The sequence below is a fragment of the Mesocricetus auratus genome, unplaced genomic scaffold, assembly GCF_017639785.1.
Source record: "Mesocricetus auratus isolate SY011 unplaced genomic scaffold, BCM_Maur_2.0 Super-Scaffold_100015, whole genome shotgun sequence".
Classification (NCBI taxonomy): Eukaryota; Metazoa; Chordata; class Mammalia; order Rodentia; family Cricetidae; genus Mesocricetus; species Mesocricetus auratus.
Window position 1 is genome coordinate 61338200 of NW_024429198.1, and position 23067 is coordinate 61361266.

Below are 23067 nucleotides of genomic sequence, written 5' to 3' on the forward strand. Positions count from 1 at the left end.
GAGGTTGGCCCTGAGCTCCTGACCCTGCTTGCCCCTACCTCCCAAGTGCCGAGACTGTAGGCATGCAGCACCATGCTCAGACGTACCAATCCTCTTTCACTTTTTTAAAAATTGTGTTTTAAGTTATTTTGTGTCTACCCCTGTGTATTTGTTTGGAATGCATGTACACGGTACGTATGTGGAGGTCAGGCGACAACTTTGAGTGAATTGGTTTTTTTCTACCACGTGGACTCCAGGGTGGGAACACTTTTGACTTGGTGACAGAATATGGCTCATTACCCACTGACCCATCTTGCTGGTCCCACTCTTTCTTAACAAGATTCCAAGTATAACTGCAGAGGTCCCCTTCCCGTCCTCACACCTCAGTTATAAAATATGCTCAGGGTTAAAAGATAATAGAAACACAGAGAAGGAAGGATCACCTTTCAGGTTTATGTCTTTCTCTTACACACCATCACTCAAACATTCACGTGTTTGCCTTTTACAGTGCCAGTGCACATAGATTTCCGCAGCAAATAAACTTAGAATGATGCTTGAGTCACACCATTAAATTAATTATACTCTTCTGAGTGCTGTGCTGTATGGCAATTATTTTGGAATATACCTGAACTCTGTTCAAGAAGTGTCCTTTAGAGAAATCCTTTTGAACATCTTTTATGACACAGGATGATGAGATGTGTGCTTCCCGGTCTGGTGCACCCCTCCCTGCCTGCCTGCCTGCCTGCCTGCCTGGAGGAGGGGGAGGACTGGTCTGAGCTCAAGCCCGGGTGGCCCGCACGCATGCACGCACGTTTGGTCTTCTGATGAATGCAGATCACTCCGACGCCCTGAGAGCGTCTGCCTTCCTCGCTTCTTTCTACCTTTGTTCACTTCCAAGACCTGGTTTCGCTTCAGGAAAAGGAGGGGTCTGTTTGAAAAGTTCTCACGCTGTACCTACTTCTTAGTGCATTTACCGCATAAATACTCTTGACCTTGGATAGTACAGCCTTTAAAACCATAAGCATTTCTTTGCTTTGTTCGTTGTAATGTTTCACATTTGTGATTTTTAATAACTCACATGTGAACCAGTCAGACATTGTTTCTCCTCTGATACTTGAGTAAATAACAGTAAAAACCCTGGAATACAGTCTTCCTGTTTAGAAATCAGTAGTGTATGGTAGCTGGGAAACCAGCATACGACCGATCCAGACCCCCTGAAAGTGGATGTCAGTTGGAGGACTGGTTAGTCTTTGGGGCCTCTGGTAGTGGATCAGTATTTATCCCTAGTGCACAAATGGACTTTGGGAGCCCACTCCACATAGAGGGATACTCTCTCAGCCCAGACACACGGGGCAGGGCCTAGGCCCTGCTCCAAATGATGTGGCAAACTTTGATGATCCCCCATGGAAGGCCTCGTCCTCCCTGGGGAGCAGGGGAGGGAGAGGGAACTGGGATTGACATGTAAAAGAAGCTTGTTTCTAATTTGAATTAAATAAAGAAATCAGTAGTGTGTGAAGTTGGGTTTAGGACTTTAGCTCTATCCAGACTACCGTAAAGAAGGAACACTGAAGTGAACAGTACAGGTTGACTCTTGGAACTGAGATAACCAGGAGTAGCATTAAAAGCTTCAAAAGCTTACAGAGTGCATATGCCAAGAAGCCTGTAGGTGATCAAGATGCACACAGTTCCCAGAGAGGAAGGCTGGCTGTGAGCTTGGCAGCATCGGAGGGTAGCTGGCCCAGCTGGGTCTGGCAGACCCCCAGACAGCCAAGAGCCTTTCAGGAACCAAATCAACCAAACAGGCAGAGCAGCTCATCTGCCAGGCTTTTCTGCTTTTGCCGTTTAGGACAGAGCCCACTTGCAGTGCGCATGAGCAGTGAAGTGTTGTTCTGACTTGTTCCCCTCAGGCCACGGAGCTGACGTGAAGTGTGTAGACTGGCACCCAACTAAGGGGCTGGTCGTCTCGGGAAGTAAAGACAGCCAGCAGCCAATCAAGTTCTGGGACCCCAAGACTGGCCAGAGTCTTGCAACACTGTAAGTGACAGGAGGCCACCTTGTCCCTCAAAGAAGAGGGACCAAAGGCTGCCTGCATTGCTTAACTTTTAGCTTTCTCCTGTTCTCCTTTAAAAAAAAAATAGTTTGGACTTCAGTCTTTGGATGTTTGGGTAGTTTGTTTTCTCTTGTTGGGATGTTAACTATGACTTACCTCTAAATCTCTAGTGAAGGATATTGACAGACTTAAATTTTACTGGATTATCCTACAGGGCTGTCCTCAGAGTACCCTGTCTTCTGTAGCTTTGACGTCTGCGCCTCTTACTATCCATGACCCAGATTTCCCCAGCTCACTCCATCCACATACAAAGATTCCCCAGCTCACTCCATCCACATACAAAGATTTCCCCAGCTCACTCCATCCACATACAAAGATTTCCCCAGCTCACTCCATCCACATACAAAGATCCCTCTTCATTTTTGTGTCAGTTCTCTCCTCTCTCCCTCCCCCTCCCCCCTGGTGTCCCCCCCTTCTCTGTCCTCTCTCCTGTTTTTGTCTCTCCTCCTTCTCTCCCGTCTCTGCTCTCTCTGTCCTCTCTCCTGTTCTCTTCTTACCTCTCCTTCCCTCCCCTCCCCTCTCCTCTCCTTTTTCCCTCCCTGTCCCCACCCATACCCTGTCGTCCCATCTGTCTCCCCTCAAGGAGACTTGCTTACTTAGGTAGCTGTGGTTTTTCTTGGCATTATTTGCAGCTGTTACAGCTACTTGAATGTGTTCTTTTGGGGCACATGGGTGCCATGTCCTGGCCCTAATCAGAAATGAAACATCCACAGCTCAGATTAATGAAGGCAAGGCTGCTGTTAAACATGACCGCACCCTTGGATATAAAAGCGATATGCAGGCCCCCATGACAAAGCATTGCTTTTAGTTCAAGCCAACCCTCAAACTATCTCCACACTAGTGCCTGCTTCCATACTTTGATTAATGACAGAACCCGCATTGAGTTTTTAAAATCAGATGCATTTGATTGGGTATCAGTGTACGTAGTGCAAGTACATTCCCCGTTTCTAGATGGACCTTTCTGTGCAGCACAATCCCCTTGTCCTTTTAGCTGTGTTTAGATACTAGACTTCGTTTCTGTCATCAACAGAGGTGGTTCTGCTTCGTTTATTTTTCAAGTGCCCCTCCCCCCCTTCTTCTTTTTGAGACAAGGTCTCTTTGTGTAGCCCAACCTGTTCTGGAACCTGTGTAGACCAGCCTGGCCTGGAACTCACAGAGACCCGCCTGCCTCTGCCTCCCGAGTGCTGGGTTAAAGTGTGCACCACATGCCTGGCGAAGAGTTGTCAAATGCATTTCAAGTGTTCTCTTACCCCGCTGTAGTCACGTGCTTTGCTGCAGGCCACCCTCTCACCGTCTCTGCCCGTCTCTGTGAAGGGATGGGTGCTTGCTGGCCATCCCACGTGCCTCGTTTGCCCTTTGTTTCTAGCCACGCCCACAAGAACACCGTGATGGAAGTGAAACTAAACCTCAACGGCAATTGGCTCCTCACGGCGTCACGTGACCATCTCTGCAAGCTGTTTGATATCCGGAACCTCAAAGAAGAGCTCCAAGTGTTCCGAGGTCACAAGAAGGAAGCCACAGGTCTGTGCTGTGGTGCGCTCCCCTTGGGGACCGCTCCCTGCGGCCATCTCACACTAACCGTTCACCTTTCTCTGGCTCCCTTTGCAGCGGTAGCCTGGCATCCTGTTCATGAGGGCCTTTTTGCCAGCGGAGGGTCCGACGGCTCTTTGTTATTCTGGCATGTTGGGTACGTACCGCCCACGTGTGCAGAGGTGATCGTGTTGGTCTGTACACACTCCCACGCTGTGTGGCAGCAGACACGTCTTGTGTTTTGGGCCTCAGCTTCAGAAATTGTGGTGGTTGGGGGCTGGGGTGTTCTGAAGCCTGACTCCATTGGAGCTCTCTTTGGAAACGACAGTATATGTCTGCTGCCTGTGACTTGGGCTTCTCCAAGTATAAAGACAGTCCTTGATGGCAGATTTGGGACAGATAGTGCACTGAGAGACTCAGATGAAGATGAATGGTCTTGGGCTTGGGAGACGGCTCAACAGGTAAAAAGCGTTTGCTGTGCAAGCCGGATGCCCGTCTCTGTGCCTGGAGCCCACGGCAGAGGGAGAGAGAGAGGGAGAGAGAACTGACTGCTGAAGTTAACCACGACTTCCCTTGCGTAGTCAGTGCATGCTCTCTCTCTCTCTCTCTCTCTCTCTCTCTCTCTCTCTCTCTCTCTCTCTCTCTCTCTCTCTCTCTCTCTCTCTCTCTCTCTCTCTCTCTCTCTCTCTCTCCCCCTCCCTCCCTCCCTCCCTCCCTCCCTCCCCCTGCCGTGGGCTCCAGGTAAGTTTAAACTTAAATTTAAGTCTGTTTTGAACCGCCCTCCAAATCATGCACTGTAAAGTTTGCAATGCTGTGATGATTATAAATGACTCCAAGGAGAATGCTTTGTGAAAAGAGTTCTCAAATATATATATAAATATGATCAAATTTTGCATTTTTCTATGTACAAATGTATCCTAAGATATTGCCTTGTAGTTTTCAATTTTGTAAATCTGGCTTGGAGTAGAAAAGACAGCATTTGTGTTTTGAATGTAGAAATCATTCTGGAAGAATAAAATAGATTCCTTAGTTGAAATAATTTATAAAGTATTTTTTCCTATTGCTGAAAAACCAGTGTAACACATGGCAGTGACAAAATTCAAAGTAAGAGATGTTGCTAGTTCTTTTTTATTTTTATTTATTCATTTATTTTTGCAGTTTATTTATTATGTATCCGTGTTCTGCCCCCTTGCGTGTATGCGTGCATGACAGAAGAGTGTATTCAACAGTTTTTCTCACTGGTGCTGTTGCAGGGTGGAGAAGGAGGTAGGCGGGATGGAGATGGCCCATGAGGGGATGATCTGGAGCCTGGCCTGGCACCCCCTGGGGCACATCCTTTGCTCGGGCTCCAATGACCACACCAGGTAAGCACCGCCCTGAAAACGGTAAGACGTGTGTGTGCTCGGGGGTAGCAGGGAATACACAGCTCTGGCTGTCCTGGAACTCACTCTGTAGACCAGGCTGGCCTCAAACTCAAAGACCTGCCTGCCTCTGCCTCCCGAGTGCTGGGGTTACGCCACCACCACCCAGCCACTTCAGATTATTTTTAGAGACTTTTTTATGGGAGATACTATTTTTGGGGGGTTAGCATCAAATAAATGGGTTTCATATTCATTGTACATGTGAATAATCTTTGTTCTTAGTTGTTCCTCTCCTCTACCCTATTTCTTCTGAATGTAGATAGGTACCTAGTTTTCTCAGTTTCTTGAAGTGCCATTTTTTCCGGTGTATGTTTTTGGCGCCTTTGTTAAAAAATTAAATGGCTGTAACATGTTGATCTATTCTGTCCTAGTCTACTGGGCTACGTGTCTTGTTTTTTGCTACTACCATGCAGTTTTGTTAACTATGGGTCTGTAGTGTAATTGAGATCAAGTATTGTAATACTTCTGCTATTATTCTGTTAAGAATTAATTTGGATGTTTTTTGAATTGTTGTTTGTTTTTTTTTATTTTTGTTTCCATATGAGTTTTAGAAATTTTTTCCCCTTTTCTGTGTAGAATGCCATTGGAATTTTGAGGGGATTGAGTTGAACCTCAAATCATTCTGACATAACAGTATTGAATTAATCCATGAGCATGGGAATTTCCGTTGATAATCTTCGGTGTTTGGTTAGTGCTTTAAAGTTTTTATTTTAGAGGTCTTTCGTCTCTTTGGTTAGTTTTCTTCTTTTATAAAGACAATGTCTCATGTATTCCAGGCTGGTCTTGAATTCACTGTGTAGCCAAGGAAGCCTTAAACTTTTGATACTGATACCTCATCTCGCAGGTACTTGGATTATAAGTATGGGCTGTCATGTCTGATTTTTTTTGTTGTTGTTGTTGAGAGTTCTTTCTCAGAGAGTTCGGTGTTGGCATATAGAAATGCTATTTTTGTTGTTGTTGAGAGTTCTTTCTCAGAAAGTTCGGTGTTGGCATATAGAAATGCTATTTTTGAAGATTGCTTTTTGTATCCTTTTGCTTTGTTTATCTAGCATAAGGATTTTCTGGTAGGTTCTTTAGGGATCTTTGAACTGTGTGCATGTCATCTGTCCGTAGGAACAATTGGGCTCTTTTTCTGTTTTATCACTTTTATTTTGTTGTTTTGTCTAATGTTCTAGCTGGGACTGAGCATTATTTGAATAAGGGGAGAGAATGGGTGTCCTCGTTTCATCTAGTTTTTAGGAAAAATACTTATTTTTTTCCACTTACTGTAATGTTGGCTGTAGATTTGTCATACATAGTTTTTATTATATTGAGAAATATATCCTTCTACTCCTGCTTTCTTCAGGGCTTTTATTATGAGGTGATATTGAACTTTGTCAGGGTTTTCCCACATCTATTGAGGATCCTGTGCCTTCTGTCTTTATTCTGTGCGTTGTATTGCACTTGTTGGTTTGCATACATTGAATTAGTCACATTCCTGGGATGAAGCCACTTTGGATGTTGTTCTAGTTTGCTTTTCTGTTGCTGTGACAACTACCATGGTATAAAGCAACTTGGAGGAAGGGTTTATTTCACCGGACAGCTCCTGGGCCACGCTCTGGTACTAAGAAAATCGGGACAGGGCCTGGGAGCAGAGCCATGGAGCACAGCGCTCCCTTTGTTCTCAGGGTCGTGTCCGGCTTCCTTTGTGACACAGCTCAGGCCGTCTGCCCGGGGAGGGCATCAGTAGTAACACACGTGCACACATACACTCACACACACACACACACACACACACACACACACACACACACACACACACACACACACACACACACGTTTACAGGCCAGTCTGACGGAGGCGCCCCACACATGTTTACAGGACAGTCTGATGGAGGCAGTTTTCCATGTGAGGTTTCTTTCCAGGTGTGTCTAGTTTGTGTCATGGACACTTGAAACTGTCAGTGATGGATATGTATTCACTTAATGTGTTCTTTAATTTGGTGTGGAGTTTATTTTCAGGGTTTAAATATTTCATCCCATGCTTTCCTGAATTTCAGGGTTGCCACTGAGAGAATTTCACTGAGATAGTGTATTAGTTATTTACTCCATGACCAAAGGCAACTTAAGAAAGACAGAGTTTATTTTGGCTCGTGGTTGCAGAGGGCATGGAGCACATCATAGCGGGGCAGAGGCGTGGCAGTAGGTGAAGTGGAGAAGGGAGCTGGAGTGGGCCAGGGCTGCTACAGTCTCCAGGGACATGCTGCTTGTGGCGTGGCTGTGCCACCCACACCCCCCAGTGCTGCCAGCTGTGAACCCGGGTCAAACCCCTGCAGGTCGTATAGAAATTGGGGTTGGGCAATGTATTATGTTAGTATCTGTGTATCAATTAGAATCAGATGATTTTCTTCCACCACAGTGAGTAAATAAAAGGAAATAAACAGCATCAGTCAGCATTTCTTCCTCAGTGGGTTGTAGCTGGCTCTGCAGGTGGAGAGAGAAATGCTGGTCTCAGGAATCCACAGGGCCAGATGTGTCTGTACTCCTAGCCCTCCAAGAGGCAGAGGCAGCTGATCTCTGTGAGTTTGAGGCCGAGCCAACCAGGACTACACAGGAGGCCTCGATGAAACAACAGAACCATGAGCGTCTGTGTTTGACTCGGTTGTGTGGGAGCTTCCCAGCCTGACACATCCTCACTGTGCTCACCTCCACTGCCGTTACCCTCTTCTCTCCGATGCACGGAGATTGCCCTTTTCACACCGGGATCTCTGTGTTTGGTCGTAGGGAGAAAGGACAGTGTACCCATGTTTGTATTTACATTTGTTGGGAGGTGTTTTCTTCCCAAAGAGACAGAAGCTGCTTTTTCAACATTGTTCCGCTGTCTGGGAACATTTGTTCATCTGTTGGCTGCATTGTGCAGGTTGGGGACTGGTCTCGTGTTCCCATGCTGTTGCTGGACTAGACAGTGGTTAAAGTCTCTGTAGCCAGAGTGTCTGTCCCCATGTAACCATCCCCTGGTCATTCTCCGCAGCCCACTCAGGGTCTTTTCCTCTGATGGCACCTCTGAAGGGTTAGTACATTCCAGGCTGGGCGACAGACTGTGTGACCCAGTGCTAGTTGGCAGCTGTTGCTGGTATTTCTCTCGCGGAGGGTTTTGTGGATCTCACTCTTTGCTTCCTACCGCTTCTTTCCCACCCTGTCACCCATTTCCGCTCTCTGTGTTTCTCATGGTTTTGTTTTCTTCCTCTGACTCTGGTCTCCACTCCCACTTGCCGTCCATGTAGCTGGAAACGACTGAGCGTCTGCCCCTGCCATCCGCCTCCAGAGTCTGGGATTACACGGGAGTCAGTCCCATCATATACAGCCTGAGTCCTAACCTGCCATTTTTGTAGTGATTGACTTAAGGGTTTTATAATAACTAGATGGAGTTGTTGCGGGATCCTGCCTGGGTCCTGTTGCCGCTTTAGCCCCAAATAACACACAAGGCACTATATTAATTATGAAGCTCTTGGCCATTTGTTATTGTTTCTCATTGGCTAGCTGTGACTTAATTATTGACCCATTATCACCAGTATTTATTTTTATAAGGATTTACCTTTCTGAGAACACAGACTTGTGTCCCCTCTTCCCGGGAACCACATGGCAATGGCCCAGTTCACTACATTTCCCAGAATCCTCCTAGACTCCTAGTCCCACCTATCTTGCTTCCCTATCAACCAACAGTGCTTTATTGACATATACACAGAAGGACTTCCCCCATCATGGAGTGTTAAATGCTAACTTTGGTTGCTTAAATTTTATTTTGTATTCTGATTTAAAATGCTCTTTCCACAATTAAAATGTTTCAGAGAGCGATATTTTAAAAACGTGATTATTATGTTTTCTCTATCATGCACAGAGAAAACACTGAAACCATCTTCCCCTGTCTCCCATTACTTTTTTTCTATCAGCAAATTCTGGACTCGAAACAGGCCAGGTGATAAAATGCGAGATCGATATAACCTGAACCTCTTACCTGGCATGTCTGAAGACGGAGTAGAGTATGGTAAGATCTGCATATTTGTCCTCCGAAGACTTGTGATATTCCATTGTAACTATTAAGTATTAAGAGGTTCGTACAAAACTAATTTGGGGCAAAGGATGTAACTGAGTGATCCAGTATTTACCTAGCATGCTTGATGCTCCGTTCTCAATCCTCACACCAAATAAACCAACCAACCAACCAAATAGTTTAAATCTCCCTGTGTCTGCCTTCCAGTCGTTGGGATTAAAGATTTGTGTCAGCTCACCCAACTTTAGTTTAATTTTATAATTTATTGAGTTGTAACTCACCAGGAATATCACCTGCTTCTTTTGTTTGTTTGGAGACATGGTCTGACTCTATTCCTGATTAACTTAACTTGCTATTGATATATAGTTTTGAACTCATAGAGATCTGTCTGCCTCTGTCTTGTGAATACAGTGATTAAGCCATGTGCTACTGTACCCAGCGATACTATGCATCTTTATAAAGCATCCTTTGTAGGGACTACTGTGAAACTATCTGTTGATGATGGCTGTATTGTTTGTAGATGACTTGGGACCTAAACTATCTGTTGATGATGGGTGTATTGTTTGTAGATGACTTGGAGCCTAATAGCCTGGCAGTGATCCCAGGGATGGGAATCCCAGAACAACTGAAATTAGCTATGGAGCAAGAACAGATGGGTAAGGGCAGTTATGTTTATCCATTTAATTTTTATAAGTTTTTGTAGACCTCTGTCTTATTTTCATGGTAAATTAATTTGTTAATAAATGGTGTTAAAATGTTCACATGGCCTATGTTGAGAATTGCGAATAAAAATGATTCAAAATATGTAATGTTTAAAAATTATGCTTCCAATAATTTGTTCATTTACTGAGTTGCCACATTGTTTCGTTTAAAGGACTAACTAGTTCCTTCTGTGGTTTCAGGAAAAGATGAATCGAATGAAATTGAAATGACAATTCCAGGCTTGGATTGGGGAATGGAGGAAGTAATGCAAAAGGACCAGAAAAAAGTCCCTCAGAAGAAGGTCCCTTATGCGAAGCCCATCCCTGCTCAGTTCCAGCAGGTGAGCTGCTCGCAGTGCCCTCGTGCGTGCTAAGAGCCTGTGGCGGCTTCCTGGAACTCACAGAGATCCGCCTGCCTCTGTCCCAAGTGCTAGGGTTAAAGGCGTGCGCCACCACCGCCCAGCAGTAATTTCCCATTACTAATGCACCTGCCCCACCCTATTCTTACGTCACAAAGAATTGGCTTTAGAAGTGAAAACATTTCAGCCTTGTATATTGATGATATTAGTGAATTTTTTTCAACCTATTATAATTTTCATGCTTGTTTTTAATTTAATTTTTTCTTTTTCGGAAGGCCTGGATGCAAAATAAAGTTCCAATTCCTGCTCCAAATGAGGTCCTGAATGACAGAAAAGAGGACATCAAATTGGAAGAGAAGAAAAAAACACAAGCAGAGATTGAGCAAGAAATGGCCACATTGCAGTATACTAACCCACAGCTTTTAGAGGTGTGTGAGCCAGGAAAGTAGAAATAGCATCTTCTGTTGATATCCTTTCTATCCTCTTTATTGTTTTTAAATGATGCTTTCCTCGTGCGTGTGTGTGTGTGTGTGTGTGTGTGTGTGTGTGTGTGTGTGTGTGTGTGTGTACGTGTACGTATGTATGTGCCGTGGTATACATGAGGATATCAGAAGGCAATACAACAGTCTTACTTGAGAGTTCTAGCTTATTTGTTCAGCACACTAATTTTTTTTTTCTTCTCCTTTCCAGCAACTTAAAATTGAAAGGCTTGCACAGAAACAGGCTGATCAGATCCAGCCACCACCGTCGTCTGGTACCCCTCTCCTCGGGCCTCAGCCCTTCTCGGGACAGGGTCCAGTACCTCAGATCCCTCAAGGCTTCCCGCAGCCTCACCCATCCCAGCAGATGCCATTGGTGGCTCAGATGGGGCCTCCAGGTCCTCAGGGCCAGTTCAGAGCCCCTGGGCCCCAGGGACAGATGGGACCGCAGGGCCCTCCATTGCATCAAGGAGGTGGGGGGCCGCAAGGGTTCATGGGACCACAAGGACCCCAGGGCCCTCCCCAGGGACTGCCACGGCCGCAGGACATGCATGGTCCCCAAGGAATGCAGAGGCACCCTGGACCTCATGGCCCTTTGGGTCCCCAAGGACCACCTGGACCTCAAGGTAGCTCTGGTCCTCAAGGTCACATGGGCCCTCAGGGACCACCTGGACCACAGGGTCACATTGGCCCCCAAGGTCCACCTGCTCCTCAGGGCCACATGGGCCCACAGGGGCCTCCTGGTACTCAAGGAATGCAGGGACCGCCTGGTCCCAGGGGAATGCAAGGACCTCCTCATCCTCATGGGATACAGGGTGGGCCAGGGTCTCAAGGCATCCAAGGTCCAGTGTCTCAGGGACCTCTGATGGGACTGAATCCAAGAGGAATACAGGGGCCTCCAGGACCTCGGGAGAATCAGGGTCCTGCTCCTCAAGGGATAATGATTGGCCACCCGCCTCAAGAGCTGAGAGGGCCTCATCCTCCAAGTGGATTGCTGGGGCATGGCCCTCAGGAGATGCGGGGGCCTCAGGAGATGCGGGGCATGCAGGGGCCTCCACCACAGGGATCCATGTTGGGCCCTCCCCAGGAACTGCGAGGGCCCTCAGGTTCACAAGGGCAGCAAGGGCCACCCCAGGGCTCTTTGGGACCTCCACCCCAGGGTGGCATGCAAGGACCCCCTGGACCTCAGGGACAGCAGAACCCAGCAAGAGGGCCACATCCATCTCAAGGGCCAATGCCATTCCAGCAGCAGAAAACACCTCTGCTAGGTGACGGCCCCCGGGCCCCCTTCAATCAGGTATTGCTTCCTCCAGCTTGTGTGCGTTAACACGGGAGAGTGGACTCTGCACTGTGCCGGGCTGACCAGGGTTCAGGGCACGTACGGCTGGGCCCAGCGCCTCCGGCAGTGTCTGCAGTGGCTTGCAGCAGTGGCGGCCTGGCTGCAAGAACGTGGTGACAGCAAGATGAAGAGCTAGTTGCGCCGTCACTAGTGTTTCAGAGATTCTTCCAGAACAGATCAGCTGCCAATGTGATACAGTCTACTTGTGCCCAGCTCTAGAGAGTTGTGGCTCTTAGGAGGGAGTGTGCTAGGTTCTGGACAGTTCCACAGCTGTCTGATTCTCTTATGTACTTTCTAGCCTGATTATTCCATGAGCCTGCAAGTACAGCCCACCTTCAACATTTCTGTCCACTTCATTTAGAATTTTCAGATTACATTTACTTATTCTATATGTGTGTGTGTGCACATGCTCACATGCCACAGCAAGCGTGTGGAGATCAGAGGACTGTTTGTAGAGATGGCTTCTCCTACCGTTGGGGCCTCAGGACTAATTCAGGTGGTTATGCGTGGTAGCAGGTACCTCTCATCCGCCAGTTTTCATTGTGCTTATTTATAGCTTTTTTACTCTGTGTGGTACATATACTGTTCTAAGATGGCATGGGGGTGTTTAAGGATACTGTAAACTATCTACCTCACTGTTTTCATTTCAGTGGATGCATTTTTAGAAAAACTAATTCCAGACCAGAGTACTCAAAAATAATGACCTCATACATGAAATTCTGTTCAAGCTGTTTTCGCCTGTCATAGAGAATTACTTTTAGGGTCATGAAGATGTAGCTCATTTGACAGAATGCTTTGCTAGCATATGATATGTCCTGGATTCAGTGTCTGTTACTGCATAAAAGTAGGCATGGGGATGCATGTTGGCCGGAGACAAAAGGGTTTGGAGGTAGGGGTATGTGCGTGTTATTGATTCTCTCTCTCTCTCTCTCTCTCTCTCTCTCTCTCTCTCTCTCTCTCTCTCTCTCTCTCTCTCTCTCTCTCTCTCTCTCTCTCTCTCCCTCTCTCCCTCTCTCCCTCTCTCCCTCTCTCCCTCTCTCCCTCTCTCCCTCTCTCCCTCTCTCCCTCTCTCCCTCCCCCCAGGCTGGCTTTGAGCTCTTAGTCCTTCTGCCTCAGCCTCTGGAGTTCTGAGTTTATGGTCCATATCTAGTGACCATTTTAAGTCATTAATTTTAGTAGGTGGGACATAATTGCAATGGTGCGTTTGTCCTGAGATCCAGTTCAGTTGAACAGACTTATCCCATACAAAGGCCAGTCAGTCTCGTGCAAGTACACCTTTCCGCGTCCATGCATGCATATATCGCACACGCACACACAGCTCTGGAGAGATGGCTCAGTGGTTAACAACACTTGTTGCTCTTGCAGAGGGCTCAAGTGTGATTACAAGTATCCACAGGATGCTCACAGCCATCTGTCCCTCCAGTTCCAGAGGACCCGACGTCCTCTTCTCGTCTCTGTGGGTGCTGGGTACACATGTCGTCCACTTCCATAATACACTCAGGCTAGACAATCGCATATGATTGGCACCCGTCTGCAGCCCCATCCCAGTACAGCTGCTAGGTGTGGGATGGAGACGAGACCTGCTCGTGCAGTAACAGAAACGAGAGCTGTTGCCCCAGCACGGTGGAAAGGACACCAGCTGCTGGGAGCTGTCCTCCTGCCTCCACACACAGCACTAAATACATAGCAACAAAGAACTCCGTCCTGCTGTAGCTTTGAGACAGTTGGTGCAGTGTCGACATGGCGTTAAAGCTGCCTACCTGGGTGAGGCCAGGCCTCTGCAAGAGCTGCACTGTGCAGCTCCCTCTGAAGTGCCTGCTGGACATTACAAGAAGAGATCGGGCTTTAACCGGCACTTGTCAGGAGGTTTAAAATACCTCTTTCTTTGACTGTGCCGAGAAATAACTCCTTCCCCAGTTTAGAGCTGTGTGTGGGTATATTCCTGTGTTCTGTGTGAGTACAGGTGTGTGTGTGTATATTCCTGTGTTCTGTGTGAGTACAGGTGTGTGGGTATATTCCTGTGTTCTGTGTGAGTACAGGTGTGTGGGTATATTCCTGTGTTCTGTGTGAGTACAGGTGTGTGGGTATATTCCTGTGTTCTGTGTGAGTACAGGTGTGTGGGTATATTCCTGTGTTCTGTGTGAGTACAGGTGTGTGGGTATATCCTGTGTTCTGTGTGAGTACAGGTGTGTGGGTATATTCCTGTGTTCTGTGTGAGTACAGGTGTGTGGGTATATTCCTGTGTTCTGTGTGAGTACAGGTGTGTGGGTATATTCCTGTGTTCTGTGTGAGTACAGGTGTGTGGGTATATTCCTGTGTTCTGTGTGAGTACAGGTGTGTGTGTGTGTATTCCTGTGTTCTGTGTGAGTACAGGTGTGTGGGTATATTCCTGTGTTCTGTGCGAGTACAGGTGTGTGGGTATATTCCTGTGTTCTGTGTGAGTACAGGTGTGTGGGTATATTCCTGTGTTCTGTGTGAGTACAGGTGTGTGGGTATATCCTGTGTTCTGTGTGAGTACAGGTGTGTGGGTATATTCCTGTGTTCTGTGTGAGTACAGGTGTGTGGGTATATTCCTGTGTTCTGTGTGAGTACAGGTGTGTGTGGGTATATCCTGTGTTCTGTGTGAGTACAGGTGTGTGGGTATATTCCTGTGTTCTGTGTGAGTACAGGTGTGTGGGTATATTCCTGTGTTCTGTGTGAGTACAGGTGTGTGGGTATATTCCTGTGTTCTGTGTGAGTACAGGTGTGTGGGTATATTCCTGTGTTCTGTGTGAGTACAGGTGTGTGGGTATATCCTGTGTTCTGTGTGAGTACAGGTGTGTGGGTATATTCCTGTGTTCTGTGTGAGTACAGGTGTGTGGGTATATTCCTGTGTTCTGTGTGAGTACAGGTGTGTGGGTATATTCCTGTGTTCTGTGTGAGTACAGGTGTGTGGGTATATTCCTGTGTTCTGTGTGAGTACAGGTGTGTGTGTGGCACCTTGTTGGGCTCAGGGCGTCCGTTGCTGCATCCTGGCCCTTGAGTGGCTGGGCACTCTCCATGCCCGCCTGCGTCACACCATGGAGTACACTGGGGTTCCAGACTTGGACCGTGGTACCTGGCATTCTGTGGGTGCTGGGGACTCAAACTCCAACCAGTTTTCACGCTTGCGGGGCGCTTTACCTGTCAAGCCTCTTCGCAGCCCACTTTAGGGGAATTTTGTTTTAATGTCACTAGGTAAATACTCAGTTGTAGCCACTTGGGGCAGCTCATCACATGCTACGGTTGTTATTCGTGCAGCGCCTGTCTGTGGTCTCATGCCTGTCTTTAACTGTTTCACTTCAGGAAGGACAGAGTGCCGGCCCGCCCCCCTTGATACCAGGCCTGGGGCAGCAGGGGACACAAGGCCGCATCCCTCCTCTGAACCCTGGGCAAGGACCTGGCCCTAACAAAGGTAAATATATGCTTGCCTGGGGAAGAGTTCGTGTCCCACCATGGTTGTGTGCGCTGTACAGGAAATAGCTTTATTGGTAACTGATAATACAGCCATCTCAGGTTATAGCTTGTTCTGTCTGTTGTTATCATAGGTAATGCTTCCTCGGTCAGTGATGTTGGCCAGAGACTGCTACCTGGCATTGTGTCTGCGCCTCAGGCCAGCGCAGCCCACGCGGGGATGGGAAGTGGGCCTTTGCCTGTGGGATGCAGGTCCATGTGTCCGGTCTCCCAAAGAGCACACTGCCTCTGCTTTAGGCTCCTTGATGGGGTAGAGGCTGCAGGATATGAATGGTGTCCTTATCATTTGCACTCCCCTTTGCCCCATTGCTTCCATTAACTGCATCCATGGTTAGAAACCATTTGAAAAGAAGAGAGCAATACTGACCTTATGAAAAGCAAAGGTGAGCTCTGTTGAGCATTGGGCCCTTGCTCCCAGCTGGGCAGTGTTGGAGTAAAGGCTGAAGACTGGCAGGGTATTGCCACGGAAGACCTTGGGGACTGAGGACAGGAGTGGGCTGGAGTGGAGCAATGCCACTCAGGAAGGACAGGACACCAGCTCGAGGGCCACTGTGTGGTACACGTCCTCATCTGCAGTGATAGCCCTGGGAGTTTAAGCTCAGCTCTGAATTTGTGTGAGATCTAGAGGTAGGAAAGGGCGGGGATTCGGAGAGCGTATGCTTCCGTCCCTGCTGCACAGACTGGTAGCAGTAGATACAAGAAGGCTTGGCAAGAGGGAAAGGAGAGCTCTCTGAGGCCGGGGCCCTGGGGAAGGGCGCTGGTGCCCACCAGGTACTCCGTTAATGAGTGAGATGCCTGTCTGCCACCCCTGCGCCGTCTCCACTTGTTCCTGCTCGTCTTGCTCGCCTCTCTCCCCCTCTCCCTCTCGCCCTCCTCCTCCCCTCCTGCCCCGCTGCCTTCCCTCCCCTCTCTCTCCTAGGGACCAGAGGGAGAAGGGAGAGACATACAAGTGGCCTACCATGCCCTCCTGGATTAGTTGCCACCACCACAACATCACCGTGTGTAGTGGTAGGTTTCTTTCCTTGAAAGAAAGTTGAGAGGCTGCTTTTAAACAGAGATGGTGAGATGAGTATTCGTAATTAAGTCCAGGTGGAACACATGTCACATTCTCTGGTCAGTTGTCATCCATAGCTGAAGCTCAGACAACCTGAAGTTGGAGAAGCAACTGTCTTAGTCAGGGTTCTCATACAGCCTAGGACCACCAGCTCAGGTGACAGCGACCTGGGTCCTCTCATGTCAGTCACGAGCCAATCGGCACAGGTCAGTCTCGTAGAGCGTTTTCTCAGTGAGAGCCCCTCTTTCAAAGTGACTGTAGCCTGTGTCAAGTTGACAGCACTCACGAGCACAGCTGCAGCAACAGCAAGTATTGAGTGCTTGTCTATCAGAAAGGACAGGTGAGCTCACGTGCAGAGGCTTTTCATTTTAATCTGCCATTTCCAAGTCTCAATCCATGCTGAGTGGAGAGGAGTTGAAATGGCTGGGGTGGGGTTGGAGGCAGAAATGTTGACTGCTACAGGAGAGTTGTTACCTCATTGACAAGAAACAGCAGCAAAAGGCATGAGCTTGGAAGTCTCGAATGAAGTTCCTGTCTGCAAAAATGCTATTAAGAGCATATTTGAGGCACATCATTCCCAGTATGAGCAAAATAAGGTGTAAATACAAACCCCAAAGTGGGAGGCCAGCCAGGCTCCCTTGTCCCTAAACAGTTGTGAGAGCAGTCCGTGTTCTGTGCGCATTATGGAAGAATGTGTTAACATTCCTAAAACGCAGTGTGGCATAAAGCTGAGCAGGCCAGGGGTAAGGAGTGGACAGTGGGTGACAGCAGTGTGCTGGTGCCTGTGATGGCTTTGTGTCATTTACACGGGCAGAGAGCGTGTGTGTGTGTGTGTGTGTGTGTGTGTGTGTGTGAAATTTATATTTAGTTTTGAGACAGGATCTCACTATATATCCCTGGCTGGCCGAAGCTCACTCTGTCTGGTCTCAAACTCCAATGCATTCACCTTTGCCTCTCAAGTGTTAGGATTAAAGGCATGTGCCACTACACCCTGGCTGAGGTGAGTTCTTGATAGCATGGCCTCCTAGCTTTCAGCTTCCCAGCCTGCAGCCTGACTTTCCTCTGTTGTGACTCTTGGGTATCAAACAGGGACCCTGATGAAGTCACAGGAACAACAGGGACAGGGTAGGAAAGGACGTTCTCATGCCAAATGGCCGCAAAGTGGACATTCCATAGAGATTAGTGACTGTCTGTAGGTCAGGTTCCCTAGCTGAAAGGTCACCCCACTATGTGATGCTTTGGGAAGCTTGTGTTCTAAGTATACTGAGAACTCGGGAGGAAAGCATTGTAGGGCAGAGCACATCTAAGATTGGCGGGTATTGTAGAGCAGGCACATGGAAGCCGTAGTAACAGTCAGCTTTGTTTCTTACAGGAGACTCCCGAGGCCCTCCCAACCATCACCTGGGCCCCATGTCAGAGAGGCGGCACGAGCAGAGCGGTGGCCCCGAGCACGGACCCGAGAGGGGGCCTTTCCGGGGTGGCCAGGACTGCAGGGGCCCGCCCGACAGGCGTGGCTCTCACCCTGACTTCCCTGACGACTTCAGCAGACCAGATGACTTCCACCCCGACAAGCGCTTTGGCCACCGGTTAAGGGAATTCGAGGGGCGAGGAGGACCCTTACCACAAGAGGAGAAGTGGAGGCGAGGGGGCCCTGGACCCCCCTTCCCACCCGACCACAGGGAGTTCAGCGAGGGGGACGGCCGTGGGGCAGCCCGAGGCCCTCCAGGGGCGTGGGAAGGCCGCAGACCTGGAGACGAACGCTTCTCCCGGGATCCGGATGACCCACGCTTTCGAGGGCGCAGAGAAGAAAGGTAGGGAAGTGTATTCTGTGGGTTCTCTGTGTTTTTCCTGTCCTCACGACAAAGATATTTAGCCCTATGTTCTGTGTGGTTAGCATTTAGGCTTTTTTTAATGGTGGAAAAGTATATATTTGGAATTAGCCAAGTGGACTGTTTACATGATCCCAGTTTTGTTGGCAACACCCAGGGCAGCAGCATCAGGAGCCCACCAAACATACGCTTTCTTCTGTCTGCCAGGCCTTATGAGGGTGTTGACTTTAGCCACGGTGATGTCGTTTATTTAACTATTTATTTATTTTTGTTTGGTTGGTTTTTGTCTTTTTTTTCTTTTCGAGACAGGGTTTCTTTTGTTTTTTTTTCTTTCTTTCTTTCTTTCTTTGGTTTTCTGAGACACGGTTTCTCTGTATTGTTTTGGAGGCTGTCCTGGAACTCGCTCTGTAGACCAGGCTGGCCTCAAACTCCCAGAGATCCGCCTACCTCCGCCTCCCGAGTGCTGGATTTAAAGGCGTGCGCCACCACAGCCATGTTGGTGTCATGGTTTCTTCACAGCCTGTGCGATCTTGTGCTCGTTGGCCCTGACGTCCACCATGAGCACAAATGTGTTGTCTTCTGTCTTATTCATGACTGACTCGGTGGCCCGGGGATTGGATTATGGCAGAGTGGTCAAGCTTGTTTCTCCTGGGCGTGCTCTTTTGAGGGTGTTTGGGCTGCATCTGGAGCTGCAGGGTCTTGGGCCCCCACGAGGTGGGTGATGTGGATCTTTTTGTGGCTGTGGACGCCTTTCAGCACTGCCTTCGTGGCTCTCAAGGCCTTCGCTTTGGCTACGGCTTTGGGAGGGGCAGGGGCTTCCTTCTTCGCTTTCAGCGCCATCTTAGTGAAAAGCTAGACTTTTTTTAAAATTTTGCTTTGTTTGTTCGTTCGTTCGTTCGTTCGTTCGTTCGTTCGTTCGTTCGTTCGTTCATTCATTCATGTAGTTATAGTCCTCCATGAGGGCACTGGGTATCGAACATAGGTCCTCTGGAAGACAGCCAGTGCTTTTAACCACTGAACCATATCTCCAGCCCCTTAAAAGATTTGTTTGTTTGTTTGTTTATTGTGTATACAACATTCTGCTTGAATGTCTGTCTGCACACCAGAAGAGGGCGCCTGATCTCTTTGTAGATGGTTGTGAGCCACCATGTGGTTGCTGAGAATTGAACTCAAGACTTCTGGAAGAGCAGCCAGTGATTGATTGAGTGAGTGAGTGAGTGATTTAGGTTTTTTGAGACAGGTTTTGTCTGTATAGCTCTGGCTGTCCTGGAACTTGCTCTGTAGACCAGACTGGCCTCTGCCTTCCAAGTGCTGGGATTAAAAGTATGTACCGCCATGCCTGGTAGTATCGTATTATTTAGGAAATGACATTAAGCAAAAATCGGTATGAAGTGTTCAGTACAGGAGTGGAGAGGTAGCTCAGTGGGTAAAAGAACTTTTCGTGCAAGCTCTACACCCCGAGTTCATGTAAGTGAGCAGCACATGTGGTGAGTGGACATCTGTAGTCCAGTGCCGTGCAGTATGGGCATAGACACGGGAGGCTTTCCTAGAAACTTCGGGCGGCTGACCCGTAATGTGCAGAGGGGCAGAAATGACAGGAGAGACCCTGCCTGAGCAAGGTGGAAAGTTACTCTTTGACCTCCACGCACACATACAAACACACACGCAGGCACACACTGTGACATGCTATATCTACATTCATATGCTCACATACTTTAAACAAAAAAGTAAGTTCTTGCTTTGTATCCTGGGTTGGCCCTGAATTAATAATTCTGGGATCACAGGCATGTGATACTACACCTATCTTCAAAATCAAAAAAATACATTTATTAACATTTCTTTATTCTTATTTTGTGTGGGTATATTATTCTGTGTTGGAGTTACAGGCATTGTGCACTGCCTGATGTGGATGCTGGCATCTGATGAGGTTGTCAGAACAGAGTGCACACTGACCTCCTAGCCATCTCTTCAGCCCTGTTTTTTATCTGTGTGTGTGTGTGTGCGCGCGCACGCGCGCGCGCGCGTGTGTGCGAGTGTGTGTGTGTGTGGTGTGTGTGTGTGTCTGTGTGTGTGTGTGTGCGCGCGCGCGTGTGCATGTGTGCGTGCATGTGTACACTCTGGTCTTACTCTATAGACCAGGCTGGCCTGGAACTCACAGAGATCCTCCTGCCTCTGCCTCCTGAGTGGTGGGATTGAAGGTGTGCACCACCACTGCCGGTGTGAGGGTGTTTGGGGTGGGCAGTGGCTCTTTGTTCTGTTTTTCTTCCTAATTTCATTATCCTGCACTACCTTCATATCTTCCTAAAACCCTGCTCACTTACCACTTAAGTATTAGAACTTCAGCATAGGATCTTGGGGGACGCAAGCAGTCCATAACAGTAGGTGTTATGTAATAAAGGCAAAGAAGATTTGTACCTGGGGTATTGTCACAGTGGAAGCTTGGACACAGGTAGGAACATGCTGTGTTTCAGGAACAGCATTCCTGTCAAGGCTGCCCTGGCCCAGTCATGCCTCTTGCAATTCTAGTCTGATCCAGGTCTGTTGTGCTTACAGCAAAGATGGCTTTGGTCATGTCACCTAGGGACAAAGGTAATTAAAAGGGAGCTACAGGAGAAAACATACAAACTGGACCATGCTTGGTATCTTAGTGTTCTATTGCTGTGAAGAGAAATCATGACCAACACAGCTCTTTAACTGGGGGCTTCGTCGATTTCAGAGGGTGAGTCTGTGATCGTCATGGCAGAGTAGAATTGCCAAGCAGACTGGCATGACACTGGAGCAATAACTGAGAGAGAGAGAGACAGAGACAGAGAGAGTCTGGGTCCGTGTGGACTTTGAAAGAGGAAGTGCCTGCTCTAACAAGGCCACACCTCTTTATCCTTATGGAATAGCCCCACTAACTGGAAACGAAGCACTAAAACCTGAGCCTGAGCCAGGTGGTGGTGGCACACACCTTTAATCCAGCACTTGGGAGGCAGAGGCGGGTGGACCTCTGTGAGTTCCAGGCCAGTCTGTCCACAAGAGTGAGTTCCAGGACAGCCTCCAAAACAATACAGAGAAACCCTGTCTCAAAAAACCAAAACCAAAACAAAACAAAAAAAGTGAGCCTGTGGAGGCCATGTTCTGGAGAGTACGTGCTGGGCAAATACAGAGTACATGTGTGCAAACAAGTCATGGTCAGCGTCCCTTTCCGTCTGTGTGTGTGAAAATGCTCATCATGAAAGCATAGCCGATCCGGTGTAGTGAAAGTAAAAAATCACCTGAATGACAAGTTCTAGTGTAATGGTTGGTGAGAAAGAAATGAGACAAAATAATACAACTGTCCTATAAGCGTAAGTAGCCCACATTCTGCTCTGTAGTTGCCTTCCTGTCTCTTTAGACTAATGTTAGTAATGTAAGTGAAACTAAAAAGACCATGTCATGTTTTTCTCTCATTTACATTCTGTATTAAAGTTTCCTGTTACATTTCTTCATACTCACAAGTAATGCATTCCAGAAGGTGGACATTCTGTTTTTGTTTTCAGCTTTAGAAGAGGAGCTCCCCCAAGACATGAAGGCCGTGCTCCTCCAAGAGGAAGGGACAACTTTCCTGGACCTGATGACTTTGGTCCAGAAGAGATTTTTGATGCTTCTGATGAAGCATCCCGAGGACGAGATCTCAGAGGGCGAGGCCGAGCCACGCCACGAGGTGAGCAGTTGAGAATTGCTGGCCGGAGGGACAGCAGGCGTGAGCACAGCTGGGCAGCCTGTGAGCACAGTTTGTTTGCCCTTCTGTGTAGGGGGATCCAGGAAATGCCTACTCCCCACTCCTGACGAGTTCCCTCGCTTCGAAGGAGGACGGAAGCCAGACTCCTGGGATGGAAACCGAGAGCCTGGTAAGGAAGGAGACACCCTTGGGGTTTGCTTCACAGGGTAGGGCCCATCTCCAGGTCCATCTTCTCTAGTGTGACTCCATGGAGGCTGGCTGTCTTGCTGTCTGTCTGCTCAGGGTTGTATCTCACCGGGGTGTAATGCAGAAACGGGAGAATCCAGCTTTTTCTTCCTTAAGTAAGACAGAAAAGGGACTTGTGTTAAGTATAAAACAACACACTCGGGTTAGGGAGCTGTCCTGGTAATGTACTTGGTGGCTGCTTTAGGTGTAGCGTTGGGCCTGTCTCCTAAGGCGTGGGGCCTGAGGTAGTGGCACACACCTTTAACCCCCCCCCCCCCCCACTTGGGAAGCAGAGGCAAGTGAATCTCCCTTGAGTTTGAGGCCAGTCTGGTCTACATAGCAAGTTCTAGGCCAGTTAGGGCTACATAGTAAGATCCTGGCTTTGAAAAGAAAATCCAAAGAATGGAGACCTGAGGAAGACACTATATATTGACCTCTGGCTTCTAGACATGCCAGCACAAATAATACCACTCTTGAGTAAATTGTCATCTGTTTGGAAAGTAAGGCTAAAAGAATAAAGATTTTCTTCATCTTAATTTATCATATCATAAAAATTAGTAGATATACTTTGCTGTTACTGTTTGGTTTTTGTTTTTCAAAATAGAGTTTCTCTGTGTAGCCCTGGCTGTCATGGAACTCACTCTGTAGATCATGCTGGCCAGAGATCAGCCTGCCTCTGCCTCCTGAGCGCTGGGATTAAAGGTGTGGGCCACCATGTCCAGCTGAGTAGGTTTTTTGTTGTTGTTGTTGGTGGTGGTGGTGGTGGACTTTTTGGTTGTATGTGTATATATGTGAGCTATATGCATGTGTGTA

At 48.0% G+C, this 23067-nt stretch overlaps 1 protein-coding gene across 1 annotated transcript in view; it reads left to right on the forward strand.

The window, feature by feature from the left end:
- The window catches only part of Wdr33 (WD repeat domain 33), a 91949-nt gene that overhangs the window by 65403 nt on the left and 3479 nt on the right, over positions 1–23067 (forward strand). The window contains exons 8-20 of the mRNA XM_040758007.1: positions 1887–2013; positions 3456–3610; positions 3698–3776; positions 4873–4983; positions 8970–9064; positions 9640–9726; positions 9973–10112; positions 10406–10558; positions 10821–11906; positions 15273–15381; positions 17867–18305; positions 21848–22011; positions 22103–22198. Of these exons, the coding sequence (XP_040613941.1) occupies positions 1887–2013; positions 3456–3610; positions 3698–3776; positions 4873–4983; positions 8970–9064; positions 9640–9726; positions 9973–10112; positions 10406–10558; positions 10821–11906; positions 15273–15381; positions 17867–18305; positions 21848–22011; positions 22103–22198 (2841 nt within the window). The remainder of the gene's footprint in view (positions 1–1886; positions 2014–3455; positions 3611–3697; positions 3777–4872; positions 4984–8969; positions 9065–9639; positions 9727–9972; positions 10113–10405; positions 10559–10820; positions 11907–15272; positions 15382–17866; positions 18306–21847; positions 22012–22102; positions 22199–23067) is intronic.